Source organism: Antennarius striatus, chromosome 7 (assembly GCF_040054535.1).
Source record: "Antennarius striatus isolate MH-2024 chromosome 7, ASM4005453v1, whole genome shotgun sequence".
NCBI lineage: Eukaryota > Metazoa > Chordata > Actinopteri > Lophiiformes > Antennariidae > Antennarius > Antennarius striatus.
Genome location: NC_090782.1, coordinates 18134110 through 18151721, shown reverse-complemented (window position 1 = coordinate 18151721; position 17612 = coordinate 18134110). Strand labels below are relative to the sequence as shown.

The window sequence follows — 17612 nt, the reverse complement described above, 5'->3', positions numbered from 1 at the left end:
TGAGTCTATGCTGGAGTCTGTTCTTGTCAGTTATGAATAACTAACATCTGCAGCATCTTACATCATCATCTATGATGATGCACAGTGAAGTTATAAACAGTGTCGACACCAGGCTAAGTTGGTCTGAGATTACTTCACCAACAAGCTGCCCCTCACAAGTCTCCATTGAGAGTTTGTTCACCATTAACCAATGAACTGTAAGATAATAGACTGGAGACAGGGCTATGAGTAGGAAGTTGCCTCTGTTACAAAAAGCATGCTTTGCATCAGATAATGTTAATGGTAGCAACAGAATGGTCTGATATTGACACAAGACGGGGCAAACAGACAGGAATGTCGTAACAGCTGCAGCATAAAGCAGCTTCTCCTTCCTGCAGGCAAAAACCCCACTGATCAACGAGCGCAATGGATTCTGAATGTTTGCCATAGGTTCAAGAGTCAAACAAAGCATGCTGGTATGTTTTCTGCTTTATCAGAATCGGCGCGTGCTGTTTGTTTAGCAGTGAGTGCGGCAGATCAAGGGACAAGAATATAAATGGAGACACAGAGAGGGAGATAAGCCAGGGTGAATGTAATGAGAGACTCTGGAGCAGTTGTTCCAAACTGTTAACACCGTTTCATATATTTGACTTCTCATTTGTTGGAATGTGATGTGGCAAAGTTTGACGGAGGCCACAGTGTTTACAGTGCAGATAGCGTTGCTTTGTTAGTCCATCCTTGGAGTTGAGGTGAATAATGTTTCTACATCACCTGTCCTCACCAGCTTCATCTGTCCATTTGCCCTTGGCTGTTGGGCAATACACCATCTGCCAGCGGACACTGCACATGAACACAGGGCATTAGCCATTATGTAACTGCACTCATGTTCCTCCTCCCCATCACTTCCACCCTTCAAGAGCGATGGAACAACATGTCCAAATAGTGGTGAGAGAAGGGAGATGTGAACCCTATGGCCGTGTCACATCAACGCATCCACGTCAAATTTAATGCAACACTGTTTTACCCTTATCACCTCCATATGTTCTAGGTAATCCCAGCAGAATATGCCATGACCACACAGGGGTAAACATTCGCATGTGGCTTGAGGTCAGAGTTTTGCTGACTCCATATCACTCCTGAGGTTGTATTCTATTTGTTTATGCATATTGAGTGAAATCAACACTCGAAGATCACAGATGTCTGCTGGTCAATCATAGTGACAGCAGGATATGAGACAGTTATACTAAGTTAAACTCTTACTCCATGAGTAATTGTATACTTTTCTCATCCGTCCATCCTAAATTTCCCAGTTTGGGATAAATAAAGTATATCTATCTATCATCAGCATGCATGTTGGGAAAATGTATGCATGTGCACATATAGTGCATTTGTTTCTTTCTGCAGGTCTGTCTTTAGGATGGATGGAAAAGTCAGTTTTGCAGACGCAGGCGCACACGCGCGCGCACACACACACACACACACACACACACACCCACACACACACACACACACACACACACACACACACTTAAGACTTATCATATCCTGAGCCCTGACGTTCAGTGACATTGCCCATTAATAAAAGGCCAATTCAATTTCTTCCTTCTCTGTGTGGCAGCTTATGGTGACAGCCATACATCATAGTCACAATCCACCAACTAGGAGCTTTATGTCCCATAACATCCTCTGTCCTTCTCCCTTAACTCTGTCCACAGCCTGTGGGGAACAGATTGGTTGCTGTTAGTTTAATTTGATAATTTTCTACATGTGCTGTAGCAGTTTCTAAGTCCAGTCTTATCTGTATCCCCAGCCACAATGTTTGAGTTTATAGGACAGACGTTGTTCCGCAGGAAGAGCTTAGCTGCGTCAGATGCATGCAGTAGTTTGCACTGATATAAATAACATTTAGAGAACATTTTATTTAGTGCCTATGCATCTTGAAAATGAAATATTTCATGCAGACATGTGAATCAAGTTTTAAATATGTGGATTTATTTATCTTTACAGGATTTATATCTTTGAATGGGCTTGGGCTTGTCTGGCAGAGCTTTACCTGTCAACCATTAATATCACATTCTACCTCTCGTAGATTTTTTATTTCTCTAAAACGTAAAAATAAAAAATCACGACACAATATTTACAGTATGTGGCACAAGAAATACATTTCAGCTCCACTCCTTAGTTTAAAAAAAAAAGAAAATCGTAATTTTTTTTGTGTTTGTGTGTGAGGAACATTTGAATCTCATTCTCATCCACTGACTTGAGTGACATGGTCACCAATCAATGTGTGTGTGTGTGTGTGTGTGTGTGTGTGTGTGTGTGTGTGTGTGTGTGTGTGTGTGTGTGTGTGTGTGTGTGTGTGTGTGTGTGAGGAAGACATGTCATTTCAGTTTAATTGAGACTGCCACACACTGAATCCCCAGGCAGGAAACACTTAATAGGAGCCTCCCAGCTTATCCGCATGCTTGATTGAATGACCTGGATACTCTGGATGTTTGACGTCTAAATAAAATGACTTTACTCTTTTTTGTTTTATTGGATTTGACTATTCATTTAGACTCCTCCATTAGTATTCTGATTGTTCTACGCTGTATTGTGATTACTGATAAGATGTGACTCAGTCTGAAAGATGACAACCTATAAAGTTGTCTGCAGTCACAGCTTTTTTAATTCAAAATGAACCATGCCTGGAGGGAATTAATAAAAGATAAATGGGACTGAGATTAGAGTTGGTTCACATAATAAAGGAGTAGATTGTTTTTGTAAACATAATAGCAGTGAGGATTTCATTAAGTGAGGGACATGCTGTGCTGTATATAGGTATTGTGTGCAGTATTTCTCCAGCTGGATCCAACTGGGGAACCGCAAGGGACCCAAATATTAACAATGCTTCTATTCTCACTTGAACCCAAGTTGTTTCTCTTTCATGAAAGCCACTCACTGTTTTATTTCATGAGGAGAAGATCCCCCCATAGTGAAACTAAATTAATGACACCATGACGGCTACTGTGTGCAGTATTAAAGATCTTGTGGTTTGTTGCATCACCCAGAAGGGTCAAACTTCCATTTTCAACTCTAAGCCATATGTCACCATGCAGTGTGACAAAATGTAATTTCCCATCCCATTCATGTGTCATCTGCTGATTCAAGCAAGGTCACTGTCAGGGGCCTGAATTTGCACCATACATGATGGGTCCTAATAAATCATGTCTGTAGTCAAGCCTCATGGGCCAGAAAGTCCAGACAGCCTACATAATTAAAGGATTGTGTTTAAACACACAGAAGCAGCTGAAGATCATTGTGTGATATCGCCACCAATAACGACTATTGGTCACTTATTTTGTTGTATTCAGATGGGAGATAAATGACAGAAAAAAAACTATAGTAAGTTGAGCCAAAAACAAGGCTTGAACTCCTCAGTTGTCACTTTCAAAAGTCTCTCAGCAGTGTTTCGTTGGGTTGAAATAACTCCTCTGATAAAACCACTGTCACTAAAACAATTAATCAGAAAACAGTTTTCCGAATAATTCTTTTTGGGATTTCTGTCACCATTTAGACTTATAAAAACAAATACACATTCATTGTTCTTATACTTTTTTTAAACAAAGATGCAAGAATTCCATCTGGGTAATTGTCTCTGATAATCTACATTATTTAAACGTAGCTACATATTGGCAGTAGGAAGTACTGTATATCCTCCTCTCTCCGTTGCTATAGATATATACTTTATATTTTAATCAGATCCTGATTATGATCCACATATATCTAACCATGCATTTGTAATGAAACATAACCTATCTATGCTCAGTTTTTTAATGGAAAATCATTATTCATTACAAGAGCTGAATCATATGGCTAATTTTTTTTTGTCATTTTCATACATATCGTGACCTAATGGTCCATATGACGACATCTACTTTTGTTTCTCCATTTATTCATGAAGGTTTTTCTTTCAATTAATTAAAAATGTCACATTAGTATTTTTCTGTCTCTCCAAATGGCACAGTTAAAAGGAGCTGACAGCATTTTCAATCTTGACCAGTTCTATCTTACTTGATTTTTCAGACGATGTAGAGACAACTGACAGCCATGGCGGTTCGGATTTGAAAGGTGGAATGCATAAGAGCTGTAAATCTGCTAATTACCATGAGTACTACAAAACCACAGGCATGCTGTTAACTATGACAGCTTTGCTTGACAGGGTGCAATCAGTTTCTTATTCATCACCAGTAAGAGGTGCTATAAAAATTACCCAAGGCTGCTTGAGTTAGACTTTTTGAAGTGCTGTTTTTAAACTCTTAGGCAATTTAAGTTCCATCCTGTACCTGTTGGACGAGAGTCTTCCAGCACATACACCAACACAGCGACATATGAATTGCCAGTCCGTCTAATGAGCGTTATATTTGTGACCATATAAAGGAGTTTCATTCATTCTTCTCACTCGTACATTTTTTTTAAATCACTCAACGATATTTTAGGTTTTGTGTTCCTCTTGTTGCATCTTTTTGGATTTGTGTTTTTGTTTTGTCTCTCACTGATATAACATGAACAGATGCCTATAAAATGCTGAAGTTTTTCTGTTCTAAAACACCAGCCTTATGGCTCTATTTTTCACTCTCAATTTGTTGTTGTGCGTGTTATTTATTATTTTGTTCACAGGAAGACAAACTTGAGAGAACATTAAGTGTCCTATTTTCTTCCCACGAATAAAAGAAACCCAAAAGCCATTTGTTTTGCGGTGAATGTTGAGAATTACACAATGTATTCCCCACCTGACACACAGCCATGCAATTCCACTTAATTAGAGATGCTATACAGTTGGTCCAGCAGCAAGGAATGTAATGTGTTATGGGGCACCATAATGTTTGCAGAGACATTCAGGCTGCATCAGAAGTAGAAAAACAACACAAATATGTGATTGTGTGAATCACATGGGTGAGCAAACACAACACCGTAGATGACCTCCATTTTAAGCTTCTTTTCGAGCCACATAGTTACATATTTATCACTCTGAACAAAAACAAAAACCAAGGCAGTCAGAAACTGCAACATCCCGTGTCTTACCCTGACCTACTTAAATGGGTAGGTCAGGGTCAAAGCTTCAGGGTAGGTCAAAGCTATGCACTAGCTTTGACCATAGATCAAAGCTAGTGCATTGGTAGATCAAAGCACTAGCTTTGATCTATGGTCTTCCTCACACTGGCCTTCTCTCTTGTCTTTCTATCTTATCCGGTTCCTGAGTGTACAAAAGTTGAAATTTGACCTTGACCTAGTTTTCTCAAGGTCAAAGTCTACCTATCTACCTATCTGCATTGGTTGCGAAGATATTTGGTGGACATAAGAATGGACGAACGGACGAACAAACGCACAAACACTGACAATTACAATACATCCTTTCTTTGAACTGGGATGTAATAACAAACATCTTCCTCTCTCAGAATAGTAAGTTAAGTACATACGGTAACTGTTTTCATCAAATTATGTACCTATGTAAAAGCACTGGACAACAACAGGCATAGGTGCTATCATGTTGGTCTTCATTTCACTAAATATCAACTGGATTCCATTTTATCATCTTCATCATTTTGTTTTTTACAATTATGATGCTTGTTAGCAATGGTTGATGCAAGAAAAAGTCACTGAATCCTTTGGTAATCTCATTTAATCTCTCGCATGTTTCTGCATCTTTCAGTACAAACAAGTGGAGCAGTACATGTCCTTCCACAAACTCCCGGCTGACTTCCGACAGAAAATCCATGACTACTATGAGCACAGATATCAGGGCAAGATGTTTGATGAAGAGAGCATCCTGGAGGAGCTTAATGAGCCATTGCGTGAGGTAACACTCTACATCCTCAACCATCTGTTGGTTTTCCCCACAAAAACAAAATCATCTCTATTGTACTGCTCAACTGTGAGCTGTCCAAGTCAAAAGATGCCAGTTACAACCATGCCAGTTTTTATTTTATTTACTTAATAACTTTATTGACTACATTTTGTGACTGTTTTTATTGTGTGAAAATGGATTTTTATGACATGTTTCATTTTTGATGAAACAGAAAAGATGATTTCAGACCTATTTTTACAGAAAATAACTTGTGTTGCCAGTGGAAACTTTACTGCATTTTACAATAAACAAAGTCCTCCTGCTTCAAGGACAACTTAAAGCACTCTTCGAGTTACAAGAAATCAGTGATAAAGTGGAATATTGAAAAAAAATTGTTGTTTTTACAGTAATGCCTTCACTTTTCAAATGTCAAGTAAAAAATAGTGAGCGCTAACAAATGTTTTTACCTTGAATGAATCACGGAATTATTAGTTTTAAAAGATTCTTTCACTCCAAAACTTAGTAAAATTTTATCTTTCCAACTAATGTAGGGAGTTGAAATTCATGCAGTACAGCAGCACCGCTGCAGGAAACACCATCAATAGAATATATAACCCTCGTTCTCATTTATCTGAAACGTTCACATTATGATCCAAGGCTGGATTCTGTTACCTTTCAGGAAATCGTCAACTTCAACTGTCGCAAACTGGTGGCCTCCATGCCTCTTTTTGCCAACGCTGATCCCAACTTTGTGACAGCCATGCTAACCAAACTCAGATTTGAAGTCTTCCAGCCCAGAGACTACATCGTCAGGGAGGGCACCGTCGGCAAGAAGATGTACTTCATCCAGCACGGCGTGGTCAGCGTCCTCACCAAAGCAAACACTGGCATGAAGCTGTTGGACGGCTCTTACTTTGGAGGTATGCAAGAATTTAAACATTTATTAAACTATCCCATTCTATTTTATTCTACTCTACTTAATTCTGGTCGTGATATAAAATGACAACACAAAGTTTTTCAGTTGACCACTATTATAGAACAGGTTGTGCACGTGACTAACATCCCATCTCATCTCATTCCATCCCTTTCATTTTTACTTGAACTTGTAGTTTTTCCCTTCAGGCTCCTTCCTTCCTGTTGAGCCAGACTGTTAGCTCCTCTCTGGCTGGTTTAAAACATTTGGTGCCTCTGCTGTAATTACTACACATGCTCCAGACACACGCCAAGCCTTGTTGGTGGTTTGGGCTGTGTCTTTAACATCTGTTGAGCCTTTGCAGCAGACTAGAACTCACTGATAATAATGCTGATGGTGCCAGCAACCCAGGGCACTGTTGGACTTTTGTGGACACACACATTCATATATACAGTACAAATCAAACACACACACATCCAATTAATAACAGTTAATTAGCAGCACAACGGAGACGACAGGGCCATTTGTAATGTCACTCTTAATATGACAGTTCAGAGTCGTCCCTGCTGCCAGGAAGGAAATCACAACTCTATTCAGAGACAAAACTCTGAGTTTAGTTTGAAGGGACAACATACTTTAATGCTGTGTGGCGCGGTGCAGCATGTATTTGTGTTAGAGTGTATAAATTAGTGAGTTGCAGGAAGTAGATGATGATATCAGGCAAAACATTTTCATTTCTGCAATTTAACTGTGTCTTCTACTCCTGCGTTTTCAATTCGCCGCCTGTATTGGCACACGTTTCTCATCAGCGAATTTGACTCCATTATTAAATCAGGAACAGTCAGAGCTTTGTTAACAGTTTCAATGCGACCGAGTTATGTTTTCAAAATTGCTGTCTGGCATAACAATGCGTAACTCATTCAGCCTCATCCATCATAATACTAATCTCTTTCTACTAAATTGGTTTTGCAAAATAGCGTAAAACCTGAGTTCAAAGAATTTCTTACTCACTGCCTGACTATTAACCCTCCATTAGTTGTATTACTGCTGCTGTGACTCTAAAATACCAAAGATTTACCGAAAAACATCCTCAAAGTTATTTTTGTCTAAAAAAATGTATTGCTATTATAATTATTGAAATAGATAGACTTATACAGTTAACACAACCTAGAAAACAATAATATAGGTAACACAAAAGTAACATGGAGAGGTATTTGGCTGAGAACATGTTAGTCCATAAAAACAAGAAAGACTATTTTGGAAATTATATCTTCCACTATTTGGAGTACACAAAGGATTCCAGGCCAAAGGAAGTCACTGCTAAGATTCCCCATCCTGGATGCCTCTGCATTTTTAATTTCAGGATGACAGCCTTCCTATCTACGAGCTGCTAATGGTTACCCAGTGGTTTGAACATCTTTTTGATGGTTTCGTTATCTTCTCCCAGCTCTTCCCACTAATGATGTAGGCAATATGCAAATGATTGTGATAACTGTAACAGAAACATCCCAAGTGGCACTTCATGCAAGGGCATTATGAAGAGAACTGTGTGTATTTTGCAGAGTTATAGATTGCCTAAAACCAACTTGTCACACCGAGAACATAAACGGACAAATAATTTTAATAAAATATGTCTTTCCACAAGACTTTACATTTAGAATCACCAGATTAACTCAAAGTACAGATATACTGCATTTCTGTCATCATTCATTACAACCCACTCATCTGGTCTGTCTACATTGGCTATTAATATCAGTATCATGTAGATACATAAATATTATATTGGATTTGAAGAAAACATGGCCATAATCACTGTGACAATAGTATCTGAATAAGTAACCACTGTATACTGACTCAGTGTGTAACGAGTCAGCATCTGTTTTATGAAGACACTTTGGATGTGAGAGAAGAGACACAGAAAATCTCCTGGACCTGTGGCCTGCATCCAACCATTTGTCTTATATTAGTTTTTAGAAATCAGTAGTAGAAAATATTATACTTATTTGCATTTTGTAAAATAGTTAGAGGAGATAGTTTTACCATACTAATGAATATTGAAGCTATCACAGGACTTGATTTTCCATTTGTAAATGGCAATCACTGAGCGGGGGTGAGACAAGGATAAAGGCTTCATTGAGGTCATCAGGTGTCCTTTTCCCTTCGTTTCATCAGCCCGTTGGCTGACATGGCTGTAGAACCTCAGCAGTATACCTCTATTTGGAACATCCTTCTCTTGCTTCAACTGTAACCAGGCAAGCCATGGAGATCCCAGGAAGTCACTTTTATCAGTTTATGTGGGGGTTTTTCTACATGTCATTTTGCTAAGTTTCTAAGGTTCTTTGTGGGAGTGGAATAACTCTTCTCAAAATGTTAAACCACTGGTTTGATGAATACACAACTACACATCTACCTTTAGTGTCTTCAGACTGATTAATGATATATACTTGTATGCCTGTAGAATTTCTTTCTTGTAGACACAACCTGAGAGGTACACTTCATTTCAATATACTGTAACGCCCCTGTGCACGCTCTCGATGGAGTCCTCGTGCATGTTTGTTATTTTACTCCTTTTCCCACAGACAGTCCGGGGAAGTCGACCTTTTCGGTGAGGGAAAAAGAGGGCATATGGTTGTCAAGACAACAGTCAGCTCCACCCCAAAGAAGAATGATGCTAGGGAAAGGAAGATACTCAGGGAAGGGAAGGGGAACAGCTGAATGTAATGAAGCTTAGCTGCACATCTCCAAATATAATGTGCTTCCTTCACACAGCTGTCAGAGCTGTGGCAGCGCTGGAGGAAATATCTAGCTTCACTGTCAGTGGGTCATACTGTCTACACACAACAACAACAACAACAACAACAACAACAACAACAAACAGGAATAAATACATTTCCTAATACGTAAACACATTTGTGGCCACATTTGATTAAAGCATTGAGTTTTATAAACCCAGATTTTGTGATTCGGACATTAAAATGCCAATTACAGTAATAAAGTCTGGGCTTAATTTTTGTTGAAAAGTCCAGGTTTGTGTATGTTGTTTTGGAAATGTGTAAATTATTTTTATTATGATTTTCAAAGTGCTCTTTTCTCAGTTGCAGCATCTGTGTTTCTCTTTCACCGACTCACACCATGAAGTCCCAGCCTGACATTTTTGTGGTATGACTCTCTCTTGTTGGGTCTCTCTTTCCTTCCATCAGAGATCTGTCTGCTGACCCGTGGCAGACGGACAGCCAGTGTGCGAGCAGACACCTACTGTCGCCTGTACTCTCTCTCTGTGGATAATTTCAATGAGGTGCTGGAGGAGTATCCCATGATGAGGAGGGCCTTTGAAACGGTTGCCATTGACAGGCTGGACAGGATAGGTAAGATGTCACCAGATTACATAAGTTTTATTCGACATCGTCTAAACCTTTCTTCATACATCTCTAGTATTGCTCAGCCAAAGATTTAGTTTGGATCTTTTATTGCTTTCGTGTTTGGTTCAATTAGGTAAAGGACAATAGCACCTTTGGAGCTCAGGTGCAAGTTGCATCTCACTCATGCCAATTCATTTTCCCTGAAATAGGAGATTTTCCATCAAACAACCCACAGGGCAGACTGACATAATTCTAAACCGTGGAAGCCCTGCCTCAAAACTCATTTATATTTAGTCACAGAAATGGAACTACTGACACTAACAGGCCATAGCAACATTGAATTAATTTGACTGATCAATGTCAAGATGCAAAGCATAAAACCACGCAGATTTACTTTCAGTCACAAACTAAAAAATCTTCACAACTGTCTCCAGTCAGCAAGATCTTGAGAGTCCATAGGGTTTTTTTTTTAAACGTGTTTCTATTGTGTTAAAAACAATGTAAAAATATTTGTAATGAATAAATATTTTCATTTAGGTCTAATATATGGAGATTCAGTCACGGATGATTAGTATTAGTGCTTCACTGATAAAAGGGACAGGTATGTTGTCTTCACAGGCATCGTCGTCATTCACCATATAAAATCAGGCGTAAAGAAAAAAGCATGCATTCATTACTGTCTGTCAAAACACTGCACTGACAGCTGTGATGTACTGATAAAATGATCCTAACTGGGGCAATGTGTATGATGGAGGACAGCGGTCTGGGCTGGAAAGATATTCATGGTTGTGAATCATTCATTAGGTAGTTCCTCGAGTGTAAATATGTCAGTGTTTGCTGTGGAAATCTGACATTTCAGAAAGTTATTTAACATATGTGACATATAAAAATGTAAGGGTGTATACGAGCTGAACTCCCCCAAATGAATTCACTGATTCTTTAACATGATTGATTAGCAGCGAGCCGTTCTGAGCGTCATTTCTTTGAATGATCCAGACGCCTTGAGAATCCTTTGTTAGCAAGTTAATAGCAGCATGTTATTTACCGAGCTATGGTTGTAGCCACGTTCCAGGATCAAACCGTGTTAACATGACATTCCTGTTTGAGTTCCCTGTGATTATGAAGAAAGGATACTTCAAGAAGAGAATAAAAAATGCAGGATACTAAATCTTTTATGCTGTGGGAAAGACCTTTGTTTGCCCTCTGATCTTGTGTTCATGTGAACTTTAAGCTACCCACACATATAACTTATGTCGCCTTTTCCAAACTTTAACTAAACTAAATTCATTTCACAGAGTTAACAGCATCACATCCAGGGGCTCCAGAAATGTAGCAATGGGCTTAAAACAAACATCAAAGAATGAGCTCTATTTTTGGCATACTCTGTACCTAGCATACTGTTTTTCTGCCAATGTCAAAGTCCTGTCACATGACCACACTTCACATGTTTACAAAAGCCCTGCAACACCCACCTTCCCGTGTTGCCATGGAGACAGACTTCAGAGCTTTTAGTAAGTCTGCTGATATATTTGAAATTGACATGCTTCTTGTAGGACCTAACCACCAATCAGATATTCCCAATGGGCTCCATGTACTCTACAAATATACTGAGTGCTTCAGCTTTAAAATAAAGTACCACGTAAGTATTAGCACAACAAACTGTATAGCAATGATTCCAGGGATGGAAGTGTTACTGCTGCAACAGTTCTGCAGGAAGCAGTATCACTTTATGAATTACCTCAATCTTTAAAGGGTTCCGACCTCTAAGAGACTTAACACTTGACACAACTTGTGAACCTACTGTACCTCTCTCTCTATCGGGTGGAGCATGACCTTCTCTTTCAAGTCCTGCTTAAGCTCCAGTGGGTTATTGCCACCCCTGGGTACTGCCTTGTAGAATCTGGTCACTTGGGTGGTGCAACTCGACACAGGCAGTCACTAAATCTGAGCAGTTTCAAGCCTAATCAAGAAGACGAGTACTAAGAACAGAGCCTGTTTTTTCTTTGAAGAAGACCTTGTAGTTCTCCCCAAGGAACTAAACCTGACTGGCAGACTTTCTCAGGCTGCAGCACAACAAATGATTCCTCTGCCTCCTCCTTCCACTGCCTGACAGTCAATCTTATAACCAAACCTCATCTGCCAGATAGTTTGTTTAAATTAAACCTGTACGACTTGTCAGGACAGCACCCAAGTTATCAGTCGGCCACTGCCCTCGTCCAACCTCCCTCTAACCAGACACTGGACAATATTAGACGGATCTGGCAAATAATTAGTTACTTGCCAGCCTTGATGACCTTTTGGTTTCATCATTAAATTGTATACAATATATGACCAAAATTGTCAGTGTGCACATGTACACTTTACTACATGTCCTTTTTGTGTGGGTTATTGTTTGTCTCAAATGCACAGCAGATGGTGGATCATCTGGGTGCTTTTAAGAAGCTCAAAAGCAGGTAAAATATTGTCTTTGGTCCCGATTTTCAGCAGCCTCTGAGAGAGAGCAGCCCTAATTGACATTTCAAACCATCACAATATCAGTGGCTTGTTGGCCCAAATACTCCTAACATTTCAGCATCCTGTCAGCAGGGTAAGATCTTAGGTAAACTTAGAATACCAACCCTGTGTGTCACACAGAAAGTCCAGCAAAAATATCGGAAGAAAAGTGGTGTGGCTGTACTATAACACCTTTCTGTCAGTGTCTCATCATCCTATTTCTATTTTTTTGTGCAACCAGGCATGTATGAACAATGTTAGAGGTATGCTGTATAGACTAGACCTTCATTCTTAATAATGATTGATTAGGCTATAAAATTATCACCGGACTATTATACTTTCTTGACACCTAACAGAAACCAAGAGAGTCTCTGGGCAACAGACTGAGCTATGAAACAAGAACCAAAAGAGAAAAGGATGATGAATGTACATGTAGCAACTGTCAAGTTCCATGTAGACCCTCCATTTCAGGTCAGACACTCGAGGCTGACAGCAGCTACTTGTGGCTGGTTAGCTCTGACCACCAGACAGCTGTATCAACTACATAGTTGGATGTAGTCTGTCACACAGGCAAAGTCACTCTGGTTGATGTCCTCTTAAATTAACACAAGGCTACGGCTTGTACAGCAGCGCAGTTATATTTATTTTTCAATTAAATAAGTGGGAATGGAGGGAGGAAGCAGAACTTGGGTACAGTTACTCTTTACAAAAGAAAATAGCTGACATATTGAAGGTTTAGGTGTCTAAACGTATTATTAGTTATCCCTACTCATGTGTCAAAACATTGATTAATGGGTTCAAATAAGCTCCTTCCCTTATCGAGAAGAGAGTCTGTTTACTCTCTCCATCACCCTTCCTTGTCATCATGTCAGAGGAAATGAACTTGTAAATTCAGCTCACAGCAGGTCACTGACACAGCAATGTCGAACACACTCATCTTACTCAACTTAAACTTTTAAAAAGTCAGGAAGTTTGGACCTCACAAATGCACTCTATCATTAGCACAACCTTGACCAAAGAGGCACTGTGTGAGATCAGAGTCTTCCTCTAGTGCTGCCTCTGTCTCCTTGTACAATGAACTGTATTAAGGATTATGACAGTTTAGGGATGCCTGTCTAAAGTATTCTGGTGTGAAGGTTGTGTGTTCTTTTTTGTGAGGCACCAGCACTACCCCCTGCACCATAGTTCTGCCACCGATAGATATTGCATAGCCCAAATTAATATCATTACCATGGAAAGCAGAACAAACATTCCCATTCACTCACATAGCCACCAAGGGCAAAAAACAAAGCAACTACTATTTTTCAATAGTTGCATCAAACATGTTCAAAAGAAGCAAGTTTGGATGTCGAACATGAACATGGATGGTCACATGAATATGGATAGAGACTGCACCTGTGTGGAGTTATGTATTGTGTGAATGAATGAATGAATAAGGAAATGTGCATAGATGTTGGACATGCACTTGGTTCATATGTGAAAAATGTGGCACCTTTGTTGCTCCCGACTTACGGTAATTATAAATCTACCCCATCGAGGTCGATTTCTGTTTCTATTTCATCCATTTACAATCACCAATCACAATCCTGACAGCACAGGTAAAATAATATAAAAATCAGTTTATTACAGAGTGTGCCCTCGTTCCTCGCGGGTAATGCCTTCCAGGAACCACACGCGATTATCGAATTCTGGGATAGAATGCTGAGCTATTTATCTTATTATTTACGGAAATTTAAACATTTATGAACCCTTCTATCTGCATTACCTTTTCCCACACTCTTATCAACTGTTTAAAGCACTTTTGTGTCTTACGTAAGTCCCAGACTCACGGAACATAGCACACTTCCGCATGTCGTCAACCAACAGAATGCGCCTATGGTATCACGTGACTGCCTACCAAAAATCCACAATGAGGTGAAGTCACGAGTGTTAATGCGCAAATGCACGAGGGCGCACTGTATTAAAAAAAATTAAGTCATACAGTCATACAGCTGTGCAGCCTACAGTAATTCTTCCAGTAAGTAAGTAAAGTGATTTTTCAAGTCACATGTAGGTGTGACCATCACGAGTCATCAGTCATGTGAACTCTCTTGAATGTGGTTGAGAATGGTTGTCCGGATGACGCAGACTGCTGTGTTTCTGTTTTTGGCATCAATGCTTAAAAATATCTAAAATGTGTTTTCACATTTGCAAATGCACAGTACTCTGCTTTGGAAGTCTGTACAGGAATTGGTAAAGCTGGTAACAAATTCTTGAATGTGTAGACAAACCTGTAAGATATGATTGAATAACATAGGGTAAGTGCATCGATTCACACAGAGACATAGAGCATATACAAATATTTCTGCCACTGAAATGCACTATTAGATTGTCAGCGCTGGGTTGACTACAAAACTATTATATCTATGGAATAAATAATGAGGATAAATGATATACATTATTTCTGTGTCTGGTAAAAACTGGCTGAGGATCAGAGGAGACAGGATAATACCAGAGGGAAAGCACCTTTCACTTTTGGAACTAACACTTTTTTTGTCTTGCATAGAAATGTCATTCGCTTCAGCAACAATGCTACCCTCTGTGTCTATGTGATTGCAGGCAAGAAGAACTCAATTCTGATGCACAAAGTTCAGCATGATCTGAGTTCAGGTGTCTTCAACAACCGTGAGAACGAGATGATCCAGGAGATTGTTAAATATGATCGGGAGATGGTTCAGCAAGTTGATGTACCTTGCCAGCGGGCTATGTCCTTGACACCCCCACTGCACAGCGGGATATGCACTCATCCAACTTCCGCCATCCAACCCCAGAATTCAGCAATTGCCACTTTGCAGCAGGCCGTGGCCATGAACTTTTGTAACCCCATGCAAGGGAACTCAGTGGGAGTGGGAGGCCTCCAGTCCCCCAGGATGGTGAGGAGATTCCAGGTGATAGAGAGTGTCTCCAGCCCCGTCTCAGCTTCTCCACTGCAGTCGCAAATCATTGCTTCCGGTGCCTTTGCTCCTATCCTGTCCAGCCCCCCTGTGCAGAGCCCACGGGCAATTGGAGGGCGATCATTCCAGTATGGATCCAGTGCCCTTGCTGGTCCCACCTCAGGCTCCCAGCTTTCTCTAGTCCAGCAGCACATAGCTAGTCCTGCACACCGGCCCAGCACACATAAGAGTACCCATTCCCTGCATATGGGCAGTCTGAGCCAAGACGCCAGAGCGCTGTCAGCCTCTCAGCCCTCACTGCCTCATGATGGGCTGCAACAAGGTACCCCTAGTTCACCCCAGTCTACACGAGTCTCCTCCACTTCCATTGGACCTCCACCGACCCCATCAGGTCATACAGGCATCTTAAGTGCTATACCACATAGGGTGGTCCTGCCCCAACAGATGTCTGTGGGTGCCTTCCCTGTAGTATCCCTGCCTGCTTCTCTGCATGGTTTTGGGGCATCTTCAGGGCTGGCAGCAGGAGGTATGGGATCAGGTCAAGGGGACTCAGGACTTCCCAAGAGGGACTCTGTGGAGAGTGTTCCTGAGACAGATCACATCAAAGTTCGATCCAGGCTATCCTCAAACTTGTGATCTTAATTAAATCTTCTGGAGGAGTGAGTCAATGAGGGACTTGACTGCAGGAACATTGGAGAGATCTGCTTGTTCTCCTACAGCCGTGCTTCTTTTAGACCACTCCAGTTTGACTATCCGAACGTATGAATGTTGAGTGAGTGTCAGCAGGGAGAATCTGATTGGAGACTGTCCTAACAAAAAGAAGTCTGTCGGGGGACCTTTGAATCTACAGCATTAAAATATTTATACTCAAAGGCCCAGGTAGTTGCACCAATCTTTTATGGTAAAAGTAGCATCTTCTCATGTCCAACTTCATTTGTTGTGTTTCACTATTTCTTAGTCTTTTCCTCTTATTAACTTATCTTAATGCAACGTTGGGGTTGAATGGGTTGAAAAGAACATCAGGGAGCTGCTTCAGACATTAGAAGTTGGCACTTAAATTGGATCTGATTGTAAAGTGTTGTTGATATAAGGGCATGAGTATGAACAATACAATAGAAGACTTTTGTTGTGTTTATAAAGTATCCTTGTTGACTAAATTTGCACATAATTGCATAGTGTCCAATCAGACATAATATTCATCAATACGTTTATGAATCAGACTGGCATTTTCAGAATCTAGCTGGCCTTTTTTGTAAGTCTTCCTTACATCTAATGGTCCCGTGGATAAATATGTGCACTCCAGACAATGAGTATCTTTCATAAAGCTATGGGATAAAATGTCTATTTCCACACAAGCCATTCATTTCTACAGGAAATGTTCTTTTTCACATTTGTTTCATTTAAGATACATTAAACTATATTTGTTCATATTAACATTTAAATCAAGGATAAATGAGAGCATTCAAGACTGCACCTGTATGGAGTCTTTCTTTTAATCTTTTATAGGTTGATGTTTTGGCATAAAAGCCCTAGATAATCTCCACAGTTCACTGGTCAAACCAATTTATAATAGCAAAAGGCACAAAAGCTCATTTGTGCACTAAAATTTTACCGGATGAAGAGCCAGGTGTTCTCCTTGGACTCCAGTGGGACTTTAGTATTTTCTAATGTCTTCTGGATATGAAAGTGGCCAGCTGTATGCAAAAATGTCAGCTGTAACAACTTGATAAGATAATACTATGTATATTAGGGTTGTGCGTCTGTCTGCTTAATCTGTTGTTAGTCTGCCCTCCAATGAGCAAAAATGTCAAATAATCCTATTATTGTATACCTGATGAAAAGACACTTCTTTTTCAGATTGGATTTAAAGGGTTTATGGACTGTAGCCATAGTAGTAGAGTAGTAAGTAGTAAGACCTGACATTGTATCTTTAAAGTACTAATTCACTGCCAGTTCATAACAGTTATACCACTCAAAATGTTAAAACTTACCTAATCAAAATATAGACATTCCCTTCCACATCCCTCATTAGAGCATTTGTTGAAATGTATTTCTGTACCAAAGTAAATTCATACAGACTCTTGCAAAGCTCAACTCTACTTGTGTTT

The 17612-nt window shown here is 39.9% G+C and overlaps 1 protein-coding gene across 1 annotated transcript in view; it reads left to right on the top strand.

Moving 5' to 3' along the window:
• Nucleotides 1-16928, top strand: part of hcn2b (hyperpolarization activated cyclic nucleotide-gated potassium channel 2b) — a 36187-nt gene extending 19259 nt beyond the window's left edge. The window contains exons 5-8 of the mRNA XM_068320484.1: nucleotides 5672-5818; nucleotides 6486-6726; nucleotides 9920-10084; nucleotides 15170-16928. Coding sequence (XP_068176585.1) covers nucleotides 5672-5818; nucleotides 6486-6726; nucleotides 9920-10084; nucleotides 15170-16140 — 1524 coding nt within the window. The 3' untranslated portion in view covers nucleotides 16141-16928. The remainder of the gene's footprint in view (nucleotides 1-5671; nucleotides 5819-6485; nucleotides 6727-9919; nucleotides 10085-15169) is intronic.
• Nucleotides 16929-17612: the final 684 nt, after the last annotated feature.